General features: G+C 42.4%; 1 protein-coding gene across 5 annotated transcripts in view; it reads left to right on the top strand.

The window, feature by feature from the left end:
• MROH1 (maestro heat like repeat family member 1) overlaps positions 1 to 21,826 on the top strand; it is a 411,563-nt gene that overhangs the window by 17,238 nt on the left and 372,499 nt on the right. For 2 of the 5 annotated variants that reach the window (XM_033934478.1, XM_033934476.1), the window contains exon 1: positions 3,611 to 3,711. The exons of 2 other annotated variants lie outside the window; for them this stretch is intronic. In XM_033934478.1, coding sequence (XP_033790369.1) covers positions 3,636 to 3,711 — 76 coding nt within the window. In that variant the 5' untranslated portion in view covers positions 3,611 to 3,635. Of the gene's footprint in view, positions 1 to 3,608; positions 3,712 to 21,826 lie in introns of those variants that run through there. One more of the 5 variants, XM_033934481.1, reaches the window with a different exon arrangement.

Here is a 21,826-nt window from a genome sequence, read left to right as displayed (position 1 = left end):
CTTAATCATATTTCTAAGCGATGAACAAATTAAAATTACAATTAATGGGAGACAATACAATACAAAACAATACATAATGACATTCGGGATTAAAAGTTTAACTTAACAAACTTATATACACAAGGAAAGAGGGGAGGTGAAATACAAAATCAATATAGAAAAGTAGAACAAAAAGGGAAAAATACAAAAAGGGAAACAAATAGAAAATATAATATGATACAGTAAAAATAATCTGACCTATGGACTGTTTAGTTAATTTCCAAAAGCATCTTTAAAGAGAAATGTTTTTAAATTACTTTTGAATTTCTCCAAATTCTGCTCTTCCCTTAAATAAATTGGAAGGGCGTTCCACGTCTGAGGTGCGGTAACAGAGAAAATAAATTGCCGTCTTGTATTAATAACCTTAAGAGACGGAATAGTTAGTAAGTTCTGTTCGTTGGATCTCAGAGTTCTATTTGGAGAATATGGAATTAATAATTTAAAAATAAATGCTGGGGTTTTATTAAGGAGAGATTTGAAAGTGAGTATGCATAGTTTGTATGTTATCCGGTGGGTAACTGGAAGCCAGTGCGCATCTTTTAAAAGGGGTGTTACATGATCAAACTTCCTAGTTTTAGTTATAAGTTTAATGGAAGCATTTTGAATGATTTGTAAACATTTTATTTCATTCAAAGAAATTCCTTAAAAAGAGCATTACAGTAATCAATTTTGGAGATCACCAATGAGTGAATAAGAATATTAAGTGATTTAGAACATAGAAATTTTGAAATTGATCGAATTTGTCTTAGTCTATAAAAGTCTAAAGCACTGAGACAGTAATTGCGGCCATTCTGGACAACTTGTGTTACTTGTTCAGTAAGGGCCTCAACGCCCTAATCATGCAATTTGACATGAGCTCTGCCTTTGACTTGGTGGACCATAGAAAACTGTTACAATGCCTAGACGCAATTGGAATCAGAGGAGAGGTACTGAACTGGTTTCCTTACATCACGCACCTACCAAGTCCGTTTTAATCACGATCTCTCTGACACATGGAGCAATCCATCTGGCGTGCCACAGGGATCATCACTATCCCCTTTGTTCTTCAATGTTTACATGTCCTCATTGGATGCACAACTGTCCCAGCTGGGGATAAAACTATTTAGCTACGCTGACGACTTCATGATAATTATCCCATTCACCAACTCTGTCTCAGAAGTCACCCCCAAAGCAACAGAAGTTCTAAATCGGATGGAGCAATGGATGACTAGTACAAAATGCAGCGGTTAGACTTCTTTGTGGACTGAAGAAGTTTGATCACGTAACATGTTCCTACCGACTTCTACACTGGCTGCCGATGGAGACACGTGTGAAATTCAGGTTTGGTTGTTTTTGCTTCAAGGTTCTCTACGGCTTAGCCCCTAAATACATAACAGACCTGTTCTCTTTAACAGCCAACAGACACAAGCGAAGCTCTCACCCGAACTTTGTTTCCCCACCGGTTAGAGATTATAAATTTAAAAGTCATCACCAATATCTTTTCTCACATCAAGCAGCACTATGGGGTAAAGACCTAGAACAATTACTCGTGCCTACTACCTATAGGGAATTCAGGAAATGCCTAAATCTGTTCCTGAAATACTTAGGAAACCAACCTATACAATCTTAGTCCTGAACAAACGATCTCTAGAACTATCAATCACTAAGTCTGTACTTTGTTTATTCCATTCAGTCTGTAACATTTCTAATCATTGTAAACCGCATAGAACTTAACGGTCCTGCGGTATATAAATTGTTATTATTATTATTATATATGTATGGTGTATATAGGAAATAAAATCCTTGAGTGAATATTAGTGCTAAAAGTCTTACAAAATACATAGGAAAAAGACATAATCAATGTGACGTAAAATGCATGAATAATGAGGTGAAGTGTAATAGAAGTACAAAGCTGAAAAAAGTATTAAGAACATGAAGCATAGGAAAAGATAAAGGATAAGCATATGTAAGAAGATGGAAAGTGAGGAATAAATGGGAAGTAAATAGATAAAAAAGTAAGAGTGTAAAAACAGAGGTCAAATGTGCATAGAGACCATCCAAAGTGCAAATCAGTACATTTAAAATTCATATGGCGCAACATGCTGTGTAAAAAAACGCATTCGTAAACAACCTACCACGGTAAGTAAGGTTAACAACAAACCGCAATATGAACGGATAAAAAACTAAAATAAAAACTAGAGTAAAACATACATAAAAACAGAAATGTTTGTAAAAGTATACAATTAAAAGTTCATCCTTTATTAAAAATATCCTTTTTATAAAAAATTTGTTTATATATGAGAGACAGTTAGACCGACACTGCTATGCTGTAACAACCAAAAAATGGGAAACGACTAACAAGTGGTATTAGATCAATCAATTATAAAAGTGTGTTGAACTATACAACATTATATGATATGGACCAATTATGGGAAACGACCAACACATAATGCAGACCAATACAACATAATATGATGTGGAAGAGATTTTAAGGCAACTATGGGAAAGTTGAAAACATCATGCAGATGTAAATGTGAAAAGTGTCATTAAGACTCCTAGGAGTCAAAAATCAAACATACAGGGTCCCAAAGTTAAACACAATCGATATAAAAGAAAAACTAAAAAGAAAACCGAAGATAAGGGATTAAAACAAAACTAAACAGTAGCCTATATTTGCTATGAACTGACGATGCAGCGCAAAAATGGATACCAAAGCAAAAAGAACGCCGCGGGAAAATGGGAGGACAAAAAGAGAACAAACAGTGACGTGGATGGCCACGATTGGCCGGATCCAAAAACATTGATAGACGGTGCTATAGTCCAATAAGAGAGGGGAAACAAACTGTGATGTGGATCGCCACGATTGGCTAAGGGGCGTGTTCAAAGACATTGAAAGACGGACAGTGCTATAATCCAATCAGAAAAGAGGTAATGGAACCATGATTTTGCAAGAAGAATGAGGCTGAAGCAGAGAACTGGTAGATAAAAAGGAGAGGAAAAATTACAGCAATAAAAAAGAGAGAAGAAAAAAGGAAGAGGAAAATGAACAGAATATGAGATGATTAGCAGAAGACCAGACAAATGTAGGGATGCGAACACAGCAAACACACACAGGATACGAGTTGGGAAGGAGGCGTTGCCAGTAGCTAGCTCCTAGACCCTTTTATTATGCTTCTAGGCTAATGACATCATAGTAACTCCCCTAGGTACATCTCTAATGATTGGTTGAGACAAAGGTACATGCTTTTACATCGTGTCACTCTCAACTCTGCAAGTAGGCATATACTGATTAGCACTTAGACAAATCCTGATTCTCTGCACATATGCAATGCCTGTCTGAGGTCCTTTACAACTAAGGACTAATCAAATTAAGATAAGGGTTAATTTGTGCCAGGTAAGGGGGAGAGAGGGAAGGAAATCAGTGTGCCAATCTTGCCCTGTTTTAGAACGGCATCCCTTCATTTCCCCTTACTTTACTATTTTTAAGGTCTTTAGAGAAAGAAAGCAAATCTGCTCGTGATAACTGGCGATATCTACTATGACAAGGACTTATGCATAAGGTAAACAAAGAAGGCAGGCATTGAACAAAATAGAGAGCAATCAAAAGACCTATTCCAATGAGTAAATACTGCATAAGGACCTGGATACATTGGCCAGATGGGAGCCAGGACTATAAAGCATTCCACCACTGTGGTAAGATATCTTGACGCATATGAGAAGCCAATTCATATAATTGTTGAATTTGTTCTTTTATACTGTTGCTGTTATCGGTTAGATTAAAACAGCACATATTTTTAACGGCTTTGCAACCGTGATGATGTAACAGTAACAGATAATCTATGGCTGCTCGGTTGTCTAACACTGCTGTCCGTAATTCATTTTGTTCTTGATTTAGCAAGCTAAGTGCGTGTGAGCTATGATTAATATTTTTAATTAATGCACATGCCAATCGCGCTAAAGTTATATGATTATATAATGCTAACCCAGGTACTCCAACTAAAGAAACTGCCAAAGAAACATATTCAGCTTTCGAAAGCAAGTTAACATTACTATCACACTGGTTGTCTAATATATAACTGTTAGAGGTTAAAGAGACAGAGCGTCTTTCTTTCGTGGTCCTGGGATTAATCAGTTGCTTTTTATTTACCAATGCTGTTACTATTCTACTAAGACAGCACTGGGTGTTGTGTGACAAATTAGCAGGGATATAATTCCATGTTCGCTTTCCACATGTCCAAAACCATCCTGATGGAAGGACAAGGTGAGCATTAATATATGAGATATTTACAAAATGCGAACAGTTCCACAAAGCTAGTCCACTGTTAATGCAAGTTCTAGTACAATTTTGTACCCTAGCACATGACACCTCAACCACAGCGGAACACTTTCCTCACCAATGCTAAGGATCCTATCCGCTCGGCGGTGGCGAAGAGCAAGGCCTAATAGCAGATAATAAAGGGGATCCGAGGGAGCTCCGCTTGCATGCGTCCACTCAGGTAGGCTGCATCACATGACCCCCCTGTCTGAAGTTCTGGGCGTGATCAGGGCATTGAAGAATGGCAAATCCCTGGGATTAGATGGGTATACCAGTCGCTTTTATAAACAATTTTCGGCACACTTGGGGCCCCTCCTGGTCCGGGTGGTAAATGGGATTCCACAAGGAGACAGTCTACCGAAAATGATGGGAGAAGCTGGAGTAGCTATACTTTTGAAACCGGGACGGGATCCCTTGTCTTGTGGGTCCTATCGTCCCATTTCATGGTTAAACTTGGATGCTAAAATACTGGCTAAGGTTCTTGCCCTGTGATTGGGAAAGGTATTGCCATCCTTGATTCACCAGGATCAGGCTGGGTTTATACAACGTAGACAAGTGAGTGATAACATTAGACGAACCCTTAATCTGCTATGGGGGGCTGGAACTGTCCGGATAAAACGGTCCTGATATCTATAGATGCTGAAAAGGCCTTTGATCGGGTTTTATGGGGATATCTTTGGGACGTGATGGGTTGTATGGGTTTGGGAAACAACTTCAGTGCCCTGTATGATGGACCACGTGTATGCCTGCGAATTAATCAATCATATACGGATATTTTTTCTATTTATCATAGGACTAGATAGGGCTGTCTGCTCTCGCCTCTCTTATTTGCTATGTCTATAGAACCTCTGGCCTTGAGTATTCGGAATCACCCTGACTTGGTTGGGTTTCGGCGGAATGGGATAGAACATCGGGTAGCGCTCTTTGCAGATGATATTTTATTATATGTGGGACAGCCTGCAGTAACAATTCCACATCTTTTGCAGCTTTTTGAAATGTATGGGAGAATTTCTGGGTTTAAAATAAATTTGGATAAGATGGAAATCTTGAATTTGACCCTGACTCAACTGGAGGTAGATAAATGTACTTCCCAGGTTGCTGTTCCTCTTTCAAACGCTGCCTGTGCCAGTGTCTCCAGGGGAGCTGCGGGGGGCTGGGGAAGGAGCTGCATAGTTTTGTCTGGCAACGCAGGTCTCCTAGGTTATCTCAATCTTTACTGTGGGCTGCAAGAGAAGTAGGGGGTAGGGGGCTTCCTAATCTAGAGTGGTATTATCAATCGGCACAGATTAAATTGGTGCTTAACTGGAAATTAGGGGAACACAAAAGTGGGGTACAGCTGGAACAGGAATTTGGGGGTCTGGAGCTGTTGAGGAACATGCTTTGGGTGTCTGGATCACAGCGCCAATGGATTCAAAGTATTTCTAACCCCTTTATACAACATCTGGCTAGGGTATGGAACCAAGCTCGTGATAAATTGGGTAATATACAATTCTCTGGGTAATATACAATTCGAACCCCAATTTCAGGTAGGGAGGGACAATCGGGTTTTTCATCGGTGGTCTCAGAAGGGCCTGCATGTCTTTCGAGACTTGTTGGGGACTTCAGGGATTCTATCTTTTGCCAGAAGAAGTTTGACTTATCGGATGGGGACTATTTGGCCTATTTCCAGATTAGGCATTTCATGCAGGCCCAAGGTTGGGGTTCCCACTCTCCCCTAGAGCGGGAACACTTAGAGAATTTATGGTTGCTTCTACAGAAGGTTCCTAGGCCGCTATTAGTGGTGTACCAGTACAGGAGGGGTCATTCCCACACTCATTACTCATTTCTCCTTTCAAAAGCACTGGGAGGGAGATCTGGAGTCGCTCTTAACCACTAAAGATTGGGGGGTTATTTGTGGGGAGGTGTATCGGGCTTCTTCTTGTGCATTGGTTCAAGAGAATGCTTACAAGGTTCTGACAAGGTCTATACCCCGGAACAGTTGCATAAAATGTTCCCCGGAGTGTCTGATCAATGTTGGAGATGTGGTTTGCATGTGGGGTCTTTTCTACATATTTGGTGGGATTGTGTGATCATTGGCCCTTTCTGGATGGAAGTAGTTTGTACTATGTCCACTTTACTGGGAGACCTGATTGAGGCGACTCCTCAGACCTGCTTGCTAGGTCTCCATAATAATCAGGAACATGTCTGTCAGACTAAGCTACTTCATTGGGGTTTGGCGGCAGCAAAATGTTTAATAGCTAATCATTGGAAAAATAGGGACGCTCCCACACAACTTGACTGGACCACTCGAATCTTGTCTAGATGGAGGATGGAGATTGCGGTGGCTAAACGTCGCCATAACTTTACAATCCAAAATTTGACCTGGAACAAAATAGGGGCACTGTTGGCCACTTTGTAAGAGTTCCGGTGGTCTTGCTACTTTGATGGTATGTCAGGTGATCGTGGAATGGGCAGGGGGGGTATACTGGAGAATTTTGTTGAGGGGATATTGTGATTGGGGGAGTGTGGGGGGGATGGGGGGTTCAGAGGAAGAAAATTATACTATACTTGTGCCTTTTTGTTTATATTCGCTGTTTCTTTTGCACCTGCTGCGACTGTTGTTTGTTGACAAGTGTGTATTGTATATTTTACAAAATCTTTAATAAAAAATTTAAATATAAAATCTTAAAAAAAAAAGATTAAATTAGAAGAAAAAGACATTAAGGAAATGAAGGAAACTAAAATGAAATACGATGAAGAAATAGTTATGGAATTATGAAATTAAGAATAAGTATGAAACTAAATGAATTTTAGAGTTTTGAGTAAATAAACAATAAAGTGGACTGATGAAGACAAGAGATTGCTGGGCATTATTCATGATTCAGTTGATATCCGATTTAGAGATTTAGAGAGAAGTGAATAAGGACTACACTAACAATTGGTTAAGATTTATCAAGAGACAGAATTAGGAGACAGCTTGTATTTCACCCAAGGCTGTGGCAATGGGACTGCCACTCGATGATGCTTATTGTGTGTAGAGAATTCTGAAAAATAGTTCAAATGGTTAATAGTGAATAAAACAAGAGATAAAGACATTTGAACCTGCCTCAAATTAGGAACGGCATATTTCACTGGTTTCTGTTTTAATAAATATGATTTTAATGTACGATTTGCACGTTCAACAATGGCTTGTCCTGTAGAATTATAAGGTAAACTGTGAATTAATTGGATATCTCACTGTAAGCAAAACTCAGAAAAAGCATTGGAAGAATAAGCGGCATCATTATCTGTTTTTTAAAAGTTTTGGGCTTTCCCATAACAGCAATGCATTGCAACATGTGATTAATTACTTGATTAGTCGTTTCTCCTGTTTGTGGCGTCACCCAAAGATAGTCAGAATAGGTGTCAAAATCTTTAATAAAAGCATGGCTTCTGCAAGGGAAGGTCGTGCCTCACGAACTTGCTGCACTTCTTTGAGGGAATAAACAGCCAGATGGACAAGGGGGAATCCATAGACATCATTTACCTTGACTTCCAAAAAGCCTTCGACAAGGTACCTCACGAACGGCTACATAAAAAGCTGTGGTGCACCACGGGGTGCAAGGGGATATCTACCGTTGGATCAAACACTGGTTGGCAGGCAGGAAACAGAGGGTTGGAATAAAAGGCCAATACTCAGACTGGTAATGGGTCACTAGCGGAGTTCCGCAGGGGTCGGTGCTGGGACCTCTACTGTTCAATATATTTATAAACGATCTGGAGACGGGGACAAAATGTGAGGTTATCAAATTTGCTGATGACACCAAACTCTGCAGCAGGGTTAGAAACACGGAAGACTGTGAAGACCTACAAAGGGACCTAACGAGACTGGAAGACTGGGCAAACAAGTGGCAAATGAGTTTTAACGTACAGAAATGCAAGGTCATGCATGTAGGGAAAAAGAACCCGATGTTCAGCTACAAAATGGGGGGAACACTACTAGGGGTGAGTAACCTTGAAAGGGACCTGGGGGTGATGGTAGACACATCACTGAAACCATCGGCGCAGTGTGCGACAGCCTCAAAGAAAGCAAACAGAATGCTGGGCATCATCAAAAAGGGTATCACAACCAGGACGAAAGAAGTCATCATGCCGCTATATCGCGCAATGGTGCGCCCGCACCTGGAGTACTGTGTGCAGTACTGGGCGCCGTACCACAAGAAGGACATGGCGGTACTCGAGGGAGTGCAGAGGAGGGCGACTAAACTGATAAAAGGTATGGAAAATTTTTCATACGCTGACAGGTTAAAAATGCTGGGTCTGTTCTCCCTGGAGAAGAGGAGACTTAGAGGGGACATGATAGAAACCTTCAAAATCCTAAAGGGCATAGAGAAAGTGAATAAGGACAAACTGAGGGGAGCCACAAACACTAGGGGTCACTCGGAGAAATTGAAGGGGGACAGGTTTAGAACAAATGCTAGGAAGTTCTTTTTTACCCAGAGGGTGGTGGACACATGGAACGCACTTCCAGAGGATGTGATAGGCCAGAACTCTGTACAAGGGTTCAAGGAGGGTTTGGATAGGTTCCTGGAGGATAAGGGGATAGAGGGGTACAGATAGAACTTGAGGTAGGTTGTAGAGGTGTTCAGAAACCACTTCACAGGTCGTGGACCTGATGGGCCGCCGCGGGTGCGGACCGCTGGGCGAGATGGACCTCTGGTCTGACCCAGTGGAGGCAACTTCTTATGTTCTTATGTCAATAGTAACGGTTGGATATTTCCATTTTCCGAAAGGGGGATATTGTGTGACATCCATTTGCCATACTTGATGTACTGCAAGTCCCCTGGGGTTTACCCCGTACTCAGCCGCCAAATGAAGTTGTGAGTATTGTGGACAAGATTGAACTATAGTTGTAGCTTGATTTAATGGAATTTTAAACATTTTTACCAGGGCTTTAGCATTTTGGTGGAAAAATGCATGATTATCTACGGGGGTGGTAAATTGTGCAAAAACCTTCCTGGTTGCAGTGTCTGCAATATTATTTCCTGCAGAAATGACTCCAGGAAGATTTTGATGGCTACGAATATGAAACACACTGAGAGAGTGTTTACGTGTCAATAATAACGAGCGTAATTCAAGAAACAATGCTAGTAAGTTGTCATCAATTGATGGGGTGACGTAAGCACCAGAAAGCTGGTCAATTAAATTTCGAACATACAAACTGTCTGTAATCAGGTTCACTGGACAATGGGAAAAGGTTTGCAGTGCAAGAATAACAGCAGCAACTCCTCCCTGTTCCAAAAAGTTCCTGTTGCCTAGTGGCATCCATCCCCATCTCGAATACTGTGTCGCCACATCTCAAAAAAGATATAGTGGAATTAGGAAAGGCTGAAGTGGCTGGGGCTCTTCATTCTGGAGAAGAAATGTCTCAGGGGACATACAATAGGATAGCGGCCTATAAAATACTGAGTGGAATGAAATGAGTAGAAGCGAATTGCTTATTTACTCTTTCCAAAAATACTAGAACAAGGGGCATGCAATGAAGATACTAAGTAATAGATTTAAAACAAACCAGAGAAAATATTTCTTCACACAATGTGTCATTAAATTCTAGAATTTGTTGCCAGAGAATGTGGTGAAAGCAGTTAGCTTTGCAGGGATTAAAAAAGATTTGGATAGTTTTCTAAAAGAAAAGTTCATTAGCCATTTTTAAGATGGACTTGGGAAAATCCACTGCTTTTTCCTAGGATAAGCAGTATAAAATCTGTTTTACTTTTTGTGATCTTGCCAGATATTTGTGACCTGGGTTGCCCACTGTTGGAAACAGGATACTGGGCTTGATGGACCTTCAGTCTGTCCCTGTGTGGCAACTCTTATGTTCTGAATATTGTAACCAAGACTGTGGTCCAACTGGGACTCCACAGCTCCTCCAGTGGTTACCAACAAAATAGCACTAACGTGTGACCCGAAATGGAGTCACCCTACAAGAACGGACTGCAATTAGGAAGGAACTCAAAATGAAAACAAAATAAAGTCCCAACAATTGAGGTTGTTAGAAATTAGTTCAGTTTACTTATTCCTTAATGTAGGTAAGCAATTCATCATACATGTGCAACATTTGTCAGAATAGCCATCAATAATGCAGCAACAAACTTCAAAAGAGGTAGGCAAACAAAAATAGCTCCCAAAATCAAGTTCAACCAGGTAGCTGAGTTTTCCAGCTCACCTTAGAGCTAGTGCAAGCCTGCTCCCAAGCAGCTTGCTCAATTCACACAGTCATAGTTCAGGAAACTGGCTTCAGAAATGCATCATAGTTGAAAAGAGAAAAAAATAAAAAAATAAAAATATACAAAATAAAGCCTCTGGCAGCATTGTACTTGTACAACTAACAAATTTCTGGGATACAATCGTAATGACTAATAAATATATATTGAATACGTATTGTAGAATATAGTTACTAGCAGTGTTCCCGCTAAGCTGCGTTGACGTGCGCACGCGCACAAAATATTACCTCGCAGCGCACAAGTTTCTCGTCGCAGCGCACACAGTGTAGAGCACAGTTCTTCAACCGCCGGTCCGCAAACAAAATCTTGCCGGTCCACGAAGGATTCGGTCCCCGCCGCAACGAAAGGCCGGCGTCAGCTGACTTGCAACTTCCTGTTGCAGTCGCTGTGCCGGGACTCCTGCCTTCGCCGGGACTCCTGCCTTCCACCGCGTTTGCCTCCTGCCTTGTCTCCGCACCTCCAGACCAGCAGCGGCAGCTGTGTATGCTTTTAACTTCGGCACAGAGCTGCCCCTAATCAATAGTTTAGCGCGGTTTCATAAGGCAGCCTCGGGGCCTTTGCTAGGCCGGCCCACATCGCATCATCGAAGCGGGCCGGCTATCAAAGGCCCCGAGGCTGCCTCATGAAACCGCGCTAAACTATTGATTAGGGGCAGCTCTGTGCCGAAGTTAAAAGCATACAGAGCTGCCGCTGCTGGTCTGAACTCTTGGGCCGCTGAAGGAGGGCAAAAAGCAGCTGTCCTGGAGGTTTCCCTTCCTCTCGCCTTTACAGGTTCCTTTTTTCCACCTTTTTTTTTTCCTTCAAACGGCAACGGGCCCCAGCATCGACATCAATCAAGTAAGTTCCACTGTCAATCAAGCGGTTCTGCTCGGCCAAAGCTTCCCCTGTGACATGAGCCACCCTCAGGGGAAAGAAAGTGACCCACAAAGGTGAGGGGAAGGGGGGCAGATGATGGAAGTTGGGGGGGGGGGAGAGAGAGAGAGGGAAGGGGCAGATGATGGAATGGAGGAGAGGAGAGAGGGAGAGAAGGGGACAGATGATGGAAGGGAGAAGAAGGGAGAGAGAGCAGAAGGCAGATGGATGTCAGTTGAGAAGGGAGAGCAGATGCTGAATGGAAGTGGGGAAAGAACACATACTGGATGGAAGGAGGAGATAAATAAAGGGGGAAGAAAATAGTAAGATAATGGAGGGGTGAGGGAAAGGGGTGACAAGCTGTGTGTAGACACAGTGAAAAGAGGGAAACGGGACTAAATAGTAAGAAAGAATTTAATTTAGATGGAGGCAGAAAATAGAGAAGGAAGACCAGAGAAGAAAAGGGAAGAGAGAGCAGAGAATGATCAGATCTGAGTGGAGGAAATGAGAAGAGAGATATGCTAAAAACCACAGGGGGGAGGGAAGGATAGAGATGCCAGACCATGAGGGGAACAGAAGGAAGATGATGGATGCTAGACCAAATTGGGGGGTGGGGGGGGGCAGGAGGAGAGATGGCAGGGAAAGACAGACAGTGAATGGAAGGGGCAGATGCTGGACTGAAGAGACAGAGAAGGTTATCATGCTGCTGTACCGGGCCATGGTACGCCCTCACCTGGAGTACTGCGTCCAGCACTGGTACTTTAAGAAGGACACGGTACTACTCGAAAGGATCCAGAGAAGAGCAACTAAAATGGTTAAGGGGCTGGAGGAGTTGCCGTACAGCGAAAGATTAGAGAAACTGGGCCTCTTCTCCCTTGAGCAGAGGAGATTGAGAGGGGACATGATAGAAACATTCAAGGTACTGAAGGGAATAGACTTAGTAGCTAAGGCAGGGAGAACGAGAGGGCACTCTCTAAAGTTGAAAGGGGATAGATTCCATACAAACGTAAGGAAGTTCTGTGGTAGAAAGCAACATATTTATTTGGCTCATAACTTGCTGGCGCCCGATATTTTTAGCTCACAGTGAAAAAAGTTTGCTCACAACACCCGCCCGCTTAGAGGGAACACTGGTTACTAGCAGGGATTCATTCAGGCCACGTACATAAAAAAAGTTGACATAACATAAACTGTATGTGAAATAATAAAAGTATTAAAACGGAGAAAAATAAACCTCAATTGTGAGAGGTTGGGACTACACAAGTACCCAGCCCTCAACACATCATCACGGGTTTATAAAAAGACTCCGCATACATAGAAATAAATCGGGTTTCCATTCATATCAAGTAACATTTTTTTCAAGAACTTTTTTTGTATAATTACAGCTGTAAACACCCAATTCTATGTATTATATGTGTCAACAATTAGTGACCAGAACCCCAAGCTTGACTATAGTAGTAATGAAGGCTACAGCTCCGTTTCAATTGTGTAAGTCGTTTTGGAGGCACAGAATGCAAAAATCACCATTAAGGAAAAAGTACACTCATCTGAAAGTATGAAATTTCAACAGAGGCTTTCAACTCCTAATCCCGACAGAAAAGACTTTCTGTTTCGCCCAGAACAGGCTACTTCAGGGGATATATGCCATCTTCAAATGTCTCCTTGCTTCTTACAATACGATGGAAATGAAGCCGGCTCCTCTCAAAATGGAGTTTGGACTGTGAGACGCGCCCGGCTCGAATAAAAAACAAAAACGAACCGGGCGTCATGACGTCATCACAGAGCGTGATGCGTGATAGGCTAAACATCGGCAAATACATCAATCAACCAAAAACTAAATAATGATACTTTAATTCAGAAAAAAGGCTGCCATTCATAAGCTGTATTAAGACCCAATGGTTCCACTGTCTGTAATCTATTAATCCACTGTTGTTCCTTCTGCCACAAGACTCTTCTGATGTCTCCTCTTCTCTGAGTAGGGGGCAATTTTTCAATTACCCAACATTTCAAGTTTTCAAATCTGTGACCGTATCGAATGCAGTGAGCAACTATGGGAGCTGTTAATTTATGAGTATTGAGACAACTTTTATGTTCAGTTATTCTAACAGTCAAGGTACGTGATGTTTGACCTATATATAATAGGTCACATGGACATTGTACTTGTGCCAGGTAAGGAGAGTGTCACAGGTTTTGTCAAAAACAAAAGCCACTGCAAGGGCCTTCAAAATCCCACCCAAGGTGACAGCAAAACCTCTCCCCAATTCACACTCCTAGCTTTACAAAAACATCCAAAATAGTCCAAATAGCAAACAATCAAAAACACTCACTCTTTGTAGCTGGAAGTCAAGTCCACCTGCATAGGCTCAGGAAAATCAGTATCATACTCTGCACAACTTTCCTGACAATCCATGGGTTCCACATCCAAGAAAGGCAAGTCCTCAGCTTGTCCAGCTTCTGTCAACTCCATGGGTATGGGTCCATTGCTCCTGCTTGGCCCAGGGAACTCCTCAGGGAGGCAAGGCTTGAACTTCCTCCCTAGCCGGCCTGCCTGTCTGATCTCCACTGCTGGCTTACATACCCTAGGGCCCCACCCTACTCTGGCTGAGTCAGCAGTGTTCCAGGAGGCTCTTGGGCTCCCACGGTGGTTGCTTGGGTACAGCTCACCTAGCTCATTCTCAGCTAGATCAGGCTCCCTCTGGTGATCAAAGGAGAAAATATCAGAATCCTGGTCCTGAAAGACCTTGGAAATTGCCTTCCGGGTTTTCCCCTTTACTTTTACCCCTGACCTAACTGGGACCTTGGCAGGCATCGTGTCTGACTGGTCACAATATGGGATATCAATATTCAGGGCAATAGGGCCCAGATTATGGAATTCATTACTCTTAGAGCTTGAGAACATTACAAACACTTAACGCTGGTTTTACTAACCTGCAGAAGAGCTTCTTACCGCAAGCCAGTGAAGTAAATGCTCCAATGCTCATTCAGTGTAATGAGCATTGGAGCATTTACCTCACCAGCCAGTGGTAAAAAGCTCTTCCATAGTTTAGTAGAAGGATTCCTTAATTTATTTAGGCCTTCCTTTACAAAACCGTGCTGGCCGTGGCAGTAAGAACTCTGACACTCATAGGATTTCTGTGAGCTTTGGAGTTCTTACTGCTGTGGCCGGCGCTGAAACCGCTAGCTTGGCTTTGTAAAGAAGGGGATTAAAAAGGTCTTGAAAACATCTGTTTGAACAGAGCTTTGGCATTGGCAGAATAAAATTGAAATATGACAGTAAGGAGTTTGTAAATGTCAGCAGAATCAAAACAAGATGAGATATTTGTATTTTTGTTATGTGATGTTGGTGTTTGAATTGCTTTTAATTATGTATGTTTTAATACCTAGGGTGATTGACTATATACTCATTCTGCACCTGGACTAGCTTGCTACACACATTGTAATTAAATCTGTCCCTTATATCTTGTTTAACTGTATAATCAACTTGCCTAAATTTAACCTCCTGTGAGCGTTGCGGGGAAGGGGAGATAGAGTATGTTGCAGTAGTCTAGAAGACCTAGGCCTAGGGACTGGACCAAGAGCTGGAATTGTGTTCTGTCGAAGAATTTTCGAACTTGCCTTAAGTTTCTCATGACCGCAAATGATTGTTGTATTTTTTGTTGATTTGTGGTTGCATTGTACAGCATCTGTCTGTTGTCATTCCTAGAAGTTTTAGAGTGGGTTATATGGGGTATGTGATTGAGTTTATTACTAGATTTGTTATAGTTGGGGTTTTATTATTTTCGAGGAGAATTAATTTTGTCTTGTCTGGGTTTAAAAAATGTCTTGTCTCTCCGTTTTACCATGTCAGCTATTTTTTTCTTCCATTTGTACCTTTGCTTTCCTGACTACTCGACCAGCCTCTCTTAACTTTTCCAGATATTTTTGTCTGTCTTTTTCTTTCTGTGAAGGTTACCCTCTTTTTCTTTACCTTCTCAGCTACTACTTTTGAGAACCAAAGCAGCCTTCCTTACAAAATGGTTTGTTGTCCTTACAATAGCTCCTTTCAGGAGTTAGCAATGTTGGGAAAGAGCACAGATAAGAGCAACATGCCAGGTGAAAGGAGTTCAGGTGGAAGGATGCAAAGTAATCAAGAGCGAAAGACTGAGTTAAAGAAGTTTGAACTGAACTGTGTGCAGAAGCAGATGGAGAGCTAATGGCATGAATCTCATCACTCACCAAACTCATAAACTCTGCTCTACTATCGGGCCTCTTCTCACCTGAAATGGGACACATTGCATTGACCCCCCTACTGAAGAAAGCTGACCTAGATCCCTCCATCCCATTCAATTATCGCCCTATAGCGAACATCCCACTCCTAACCAAAATGCTTGAATCTATTGTCTCCTCCCAACTCTCAGCCTACCTGGAAAGATTCTCTATCCTCCTACCCTATCAATACGGCTTCAGACCTAACTTCAGTACTGAAACCCTCCTGGCCTCCCTAACCTCGAAGATCCAACAACTCCACTCTCACAAAAAATTTGCCGTTCTACTCCAATTCGACCTCTCTGCAGCCTTCGACGTTGTCCATCATGACATTCTAATCTTCCTACTCTCCGAGATAGGCATCAGCTCCACGGTCCTTGACTGGTTCTCGAATTTCTTACGTTCTCGCTCTTACATCGTCACCAAGAATGGTACCTCATCCTCCCTGTGGAAACCGACATGTGGAGTTCCACAAGGCTCCCCCCTATCCCCTATCCTCTTCAACATTTATATGTCCTCCCTGAACCTCCTCCACCTTTCCCCCCTAGAAATACTCTACACTTACGCTGACGATATCCTGATCCTCCTCGAGACTGACGCAAACCTCACCAATCTCGCAGCAAACATCTCTTCATGCATAACCAAACTTCAATCCTGGGCTCTTGCTGTACAAATGAAACTGAATGAGTCCAAAACCAAACTACTTTGGCTTGGCCCCAAACTTGATCATTTACCCACTTCCATCCCACTGCCCACAGGCACCTCTCTACAACTAAAGTTCTCTAGCAAAGTTCTGGGCATCACCATAGATTCCTCGCTATCCTTCAACGACCACCTCAACTCCCTGATAAAAACATGCTTTCACAGCCTTCACATGCTGAGGAAAGTGAGGTCCTGCTTCCACCAAAAACACTTTGCCGTGCTCATACAGTCCATCATCCTCTCCAGATTGGACTATTGCAATTCCATCTACCTTAGCTTAACAAAGAAAAGCCTCCACAGACTCCAACTAATCCAGAACACTGCGGCCAAACTTATCTTCTCAAAAAGCAAATTTGACCATGTCTCTCCACTCCTGTCCAAGCTGCACTGGCTTCCTGTCATCTCCAGGGTCCATTTTAAATGTGCCTGCTTAACCTTCAAGATGCTCCACGGCATCCTTCCACCTCTTATTCCTCTATCCTGGAATTCCTCAAATCCATTCTCCACCAGATCCACGCAAAAATTAAAACTATCCTTCCCCTCCTCAAAGGGTATCTCCCTCGTCGGTAAACTCGGGTCCTCCCTCCACTTCAGAATCGCTCAGCTCTGGAATAGTCTCCCTTCCCCTCTCCGCAACTTGAGCCCCCTTCTACCATTCCGTAAGCTTCTGAAGACTTGGCTTTTCTCCAAAACGTAACCCGTCCCCTCCCTATTATTATCACACCTAACCTCTCTCTTACTTACTTTTATAAATCCACTGGAGTTCCGTTGCTTCCTAACCATGTAAACCGTGTCGAGCTCCACCTGTGGAGATGATGCGGTATATAAACCCAAGATTTAGATTTAGATGATTTTAGGAGGTTGAAGGAAGATAAGTCTGGTAGCTGAATTTGGAATGGAGAAAGCTACGTACATCTTGCAATATGGTTCCTAAGAGACCCGTGGTTAGAAGATTGCAGTGTTCTAAGCAGGAGGTGCATTTGAGTAGTTCAGTCTTCTTCACCACAGGTCCACATTGAACTTGCGCATGGCCCCCTAACTCTCTTCTCCTTGTCCAGAGGCTTGCTGCTGGCACTGTTTCCAGAATAGCTGCTCCCTCGGAGTGAGTTTGAGTTAAGCAATGCACAACCTCCCAAACTATTCTTGCAAGACTGTGTGAACAATGAAGTCATGCAGAAACCACGCAGATGATGCTAGAGCCAAATAGAATTGCTGTGACAGAGGCAATGCCTATAGTAAAAACTCTGGGAAAGATCAGGAGACATCAAACTGGGGGAGAGATTGGGGACAGGCTGGTGGGAGTTGAGATTGATTGGGATAGAACTGGAGAAAAGTTTTAGGGAAAAGGTGAGCTTGGAAAGAGAGAGAGAGGAGAATCAAACTTCATTTTATGTACAGATGTTGCTTTCAGTGTACTTGAGTGACTGGACTGGCAACAACACCGGCAAGGAACAAATCCTCTGAAAGGCCTTATATTTGAAAGTGGAAAAGGTTTGCTATCTGATATCTACCCCTACACAAAAACTCTTAGACCAGACTTGGAACTATGAATAAGAGATTCAAAAAAACCTCACTATGACAGATAACACTTTAGTGGAATTGGTGTCTAATGCCATTCTGTACTCTAGGCAGGGTTTGCTTCATTGAAAGTTTCCCATAAAGCCTTTTATTTTCTCAGTGGACCACAGTATAATTTTAGCCCAGCTGATAAAAGCCCCCCTGTGACCTGAAGTACCTGATCTCGAAAGGCCTAGTTTTGTGGAAGTCACTTGAGCCAGTAGAGCCAAGCGTTGAGTTGGATTTCCATCTTAATTGGTCAGTTATTGTGCCAGCATTTTCCAGGCCCCAGTAGCGGTTAGAGCAGGGGTCTCAAAGTCCCTCCTTAAGGGCCGCAATCCAGTCGGGTTTTCAGGATTTCCCCAATGAATATGCATGAGATCTATGTGCTTGCACTGCTTTCAATGCATATTCAGTGGGGAAATCCTGAAAACCCGACTAGATTATGGCCCTCAAGGAGGGACTTTGAGATCCCTGGGTTAGAATGTCATTTTCCTGTTCAAGGCTAGCTAATTGGCGTCAGATTGCGGAATTTCTTTACACTGCCAAATGGCAGACGTTTCAAGTACAATGTGAGACTTTATTGTCCTGTCAGTTTGACATGGTCAAGTTACTTCAGGACCCATGAAGAAGGCTAAGAAGACCGAAACATGGACCATGTTGGGTGTGACACAAGGTTTCATTTATATGGATTATCAGTGACACATGGATGTTTTGATATTATTGTCTGGATTTTTACATCAGTAAATTGTTATCAATCTAGCGACTCCTGAGACATTCAGGGACTTTAGAAACATAGAAACATGATGGCAGATAAAAGCCAAATAGCCCATTTATTCTGCTCATCCGCAGTAACCATTATCTTTTCTTCTCTCTAAGAGATCCCATGTGCCTATCCCATGCCTTCTTGAATTCAGACACAGTCTCTGTCTCTACCACCTCTACCGGGAGATTGTTCTACACATCTACGCCCTTTCTATAAAAAAGTATTTCCTTAGGTTACTCCTGAGCCTATCACCTCTTAACTTCATCCTATGCCTTCTCATTCCAGAGCTTCCTTTCAAATGAAAAAGACTCGACTCGTGTGCATTTACTCCACATAGGTATTTAAATGTCTCTATCATATCTCTCCCTCACACCTTTCCTCCAAAGTATACAGATTGAGATCTTTAAGTCTGTCCCCATACGCCTTATGACGAAGACTATACACCATTTTAGTAGTCTTCCTCTGGACTGACTCCATCCTTTTTATATCTTTTTGAAAGTGTGGCCACCTTTTTGAGGGTGTGACAATATTCTAAATGAGGTCTCACCAGAGTCTTATATAGGGGCTTCAACAACTCCTTTTTCCTACTGGCCATACCTCTCCCTATGCACCCTAGCATCCTTCTAGCTTTCACCATCACCTTTTCAACTTATTTGGCCACTTTAAGATCATCACATACAATCACACCCAAGTACCGTTCTTTCGTTATGCACATAAGTTCTTCACCCCCTTAAACTGTACCGTTCTCATAGGTTTTTGCAGCCCAAATGCATGACCTTGCATTTCTTAGCATTAAATTTTAGCTGCCAAATTTCAGACCATTCTTCTAGCTTTGCCAGGTCTTTCATCATGTTATTCACACCATCCTGGATGTCTACTCTATTGCAGATTTTGGTATCATCCGCAAAGAGGCAAATCTTACCTGACAGCCCTGCATCAATATCGTTTATAAAAATGTTAAAAAGAATAGGCCCAAGAACAGAACCTTGAGACACACCACTGGTAACATCTCTTTCCTCAGAGTGATGTCCATTGACCACTACTCTCTGTCGTCTTCCACTCAACCAGTTCCTGACTCAGCCCGTCTATTTGGGGCCATCCCGAGGGCACCCAGTTTATTTATTAGATGCATGTGTGGAATACTATCAAAGGCTTTGCTAAAACCTAAATATACCACTTCTAGCGCACATCCTCTATCCAATTCTCTGGTCACCCAGTCAAAGAAATTGATCAGATTTGTCTGACAAGACCTACCGCTAATGAATCCATGTTGCCTTAGGTCCAGAAACTTCATTATTCTCTGTTTTGAAAACATTTCCATTAATTTACTTACCACAGAAGTCAGAGTTACCGGCCTGTAATTCCCTACTTGTTCCTTACTTCCATTTTTGTGTAGATTGATGACATCCATCCTTCTCCAGTCCACCGGAACCACTCCAGACCCTAGAGAAGCACTGAAAACGTCAGTCAGCGGAGCCACCAGAACGTCCCTAAGTTCCTTCCGTACTCTTGGATGTACACCATCCAGCCCCATCGCTTTCTCCATTGGCCTTTACCCCCAGGACAGACAGAGGAAACAGACTCAGAAATGATAGAGGAATTCAAACAAGAATGCAAGACAGGATATGTAATGATCCTGGGAGACTTCAATTTCCCGGGGATAGACTGGAACCTGGGAACCTCCAACTGCAGCAAGGAGGCCAAGTTCCTGGAGGCGCTAGGGGATTGCTTCCTGGAACAAATGGTAAGAGAGCCGTCAAGAGGCAACGCCACCTTGAACTTGGACCTAAATGGCCTCGAGGGACCGACCAAAGAAGTAGAAATCACGGTCCTGCTAGGGATGAGCGATCACAACATGATCAACTTTAAACTTGACATTGGGAAAGGAAAACATACCAAAACCTTAACCATGACCTTAAACTTTAAAAAGGGTAAATACGAACGCATGAGAGCCATGGTAAAACAACAGCTCAAGAAAAAGATGGACAAAATTGAAACGGTAGATCAGGCATAGTCCCTACTGAAAAATAATATCACGGAAGCATAAAATCTCTACATTCCGCGGATTTCCAAAGAAAGGAGAACTAAAGGCAAAGGAGAACCGGCATGGCTTACCAGACAGTTGAAGGAAGCCATAAAAGAAAAGAAGGACTCTTTTAAAAAATGGAAACGCACGAAAACAACCAAAGCTTGGAACAAACATAAAGATGATCAGAAGAAATGTCACAGGGCGGTGAGGGATGCTAAAAAGGACTATGAGGAGAAAATAGTGCAAGAGACCAAAAACTTAAAGCTCTTCTTTAGATACGTAAAAGGAAAAAAGCCCACTAAAGAGGCGGTGAGACTGCTGGACGACCAGGGAAGAAAAGGGTACATCAAGGAAGACAAACAGATTGCAGACAGGCTAAATTCCTTCTTCGCGTCCGTATTTACAAAGGAGGACACCGCAACAATACCAGAAGCAGTGGAAGTGTTTAAAGGAGTAATAGAAGACAGCCTCATCACAGTAGAAGTGGACCTTAATCAGATATACTAGCAGATTGACAAACTTAAAAGTGACAAATCCTCTGGACCGGATGGAATTCACCCGAGAGTCCTAAAAGAATTGAAGGTTGAAATCAAAGAGCTATTGCAAAAACTTGCCAACCTAACAATTAAAACTGGGCAGATACCGGACGACTGGAAGATAGCAAATGTCACGCCAATTTTCAAAAAAGGATCGAGAGGAGAACCGGGCAACTACAGACCTGTGAGCCTTACGTCTGTACCTGGAAAGATGGTTGAAGCACTGATTAAAGATAGCCTAGTCCGGCACTTGGATACACACGACCTGATGAGAGCCAGTCAACATGGCTTCAGGAAAGGGAAATCATGTTTAACAAATTTACTTCAATTTTTTGAGACCGTGAACGAACAAATTGATAGTGGAGAACCGGTGGACATAATATACTTAGACTTCCAGAAAGCTTTCGACAAAGTTCCACACGTAAGACTTCTCAGGAAACTACAAAGCCATGGAATAGAGGGGGATATAAAAGATGGATAGGCAAATGGCTGGAGAACAGAAAACAAAGAATGGGCATAAATGGGAAGTTCTCCGATTGGGAGAAAGTGACTAGCGGTGTGCCCCAG

Source organism: Geotrypetes seraphini, chromosome 2, assembly GCF_902459505.1.
Source record: "Geotrypetes seraphini chromosome 2, aGeoSer1.1, whole genome shotgun sequence".
In the NCBI taxonomy this organism is placed as follows: domain Eukaryota; kingdom Metazoa; phylum Chordata; class Amphibia; order Gymnophiona; family Dermophiidae; genus Geotrypetes; species Geotrypetes seraphini.
This window is presented reverse-complemented; position numbering and strand designations above follow the sequence as displayed.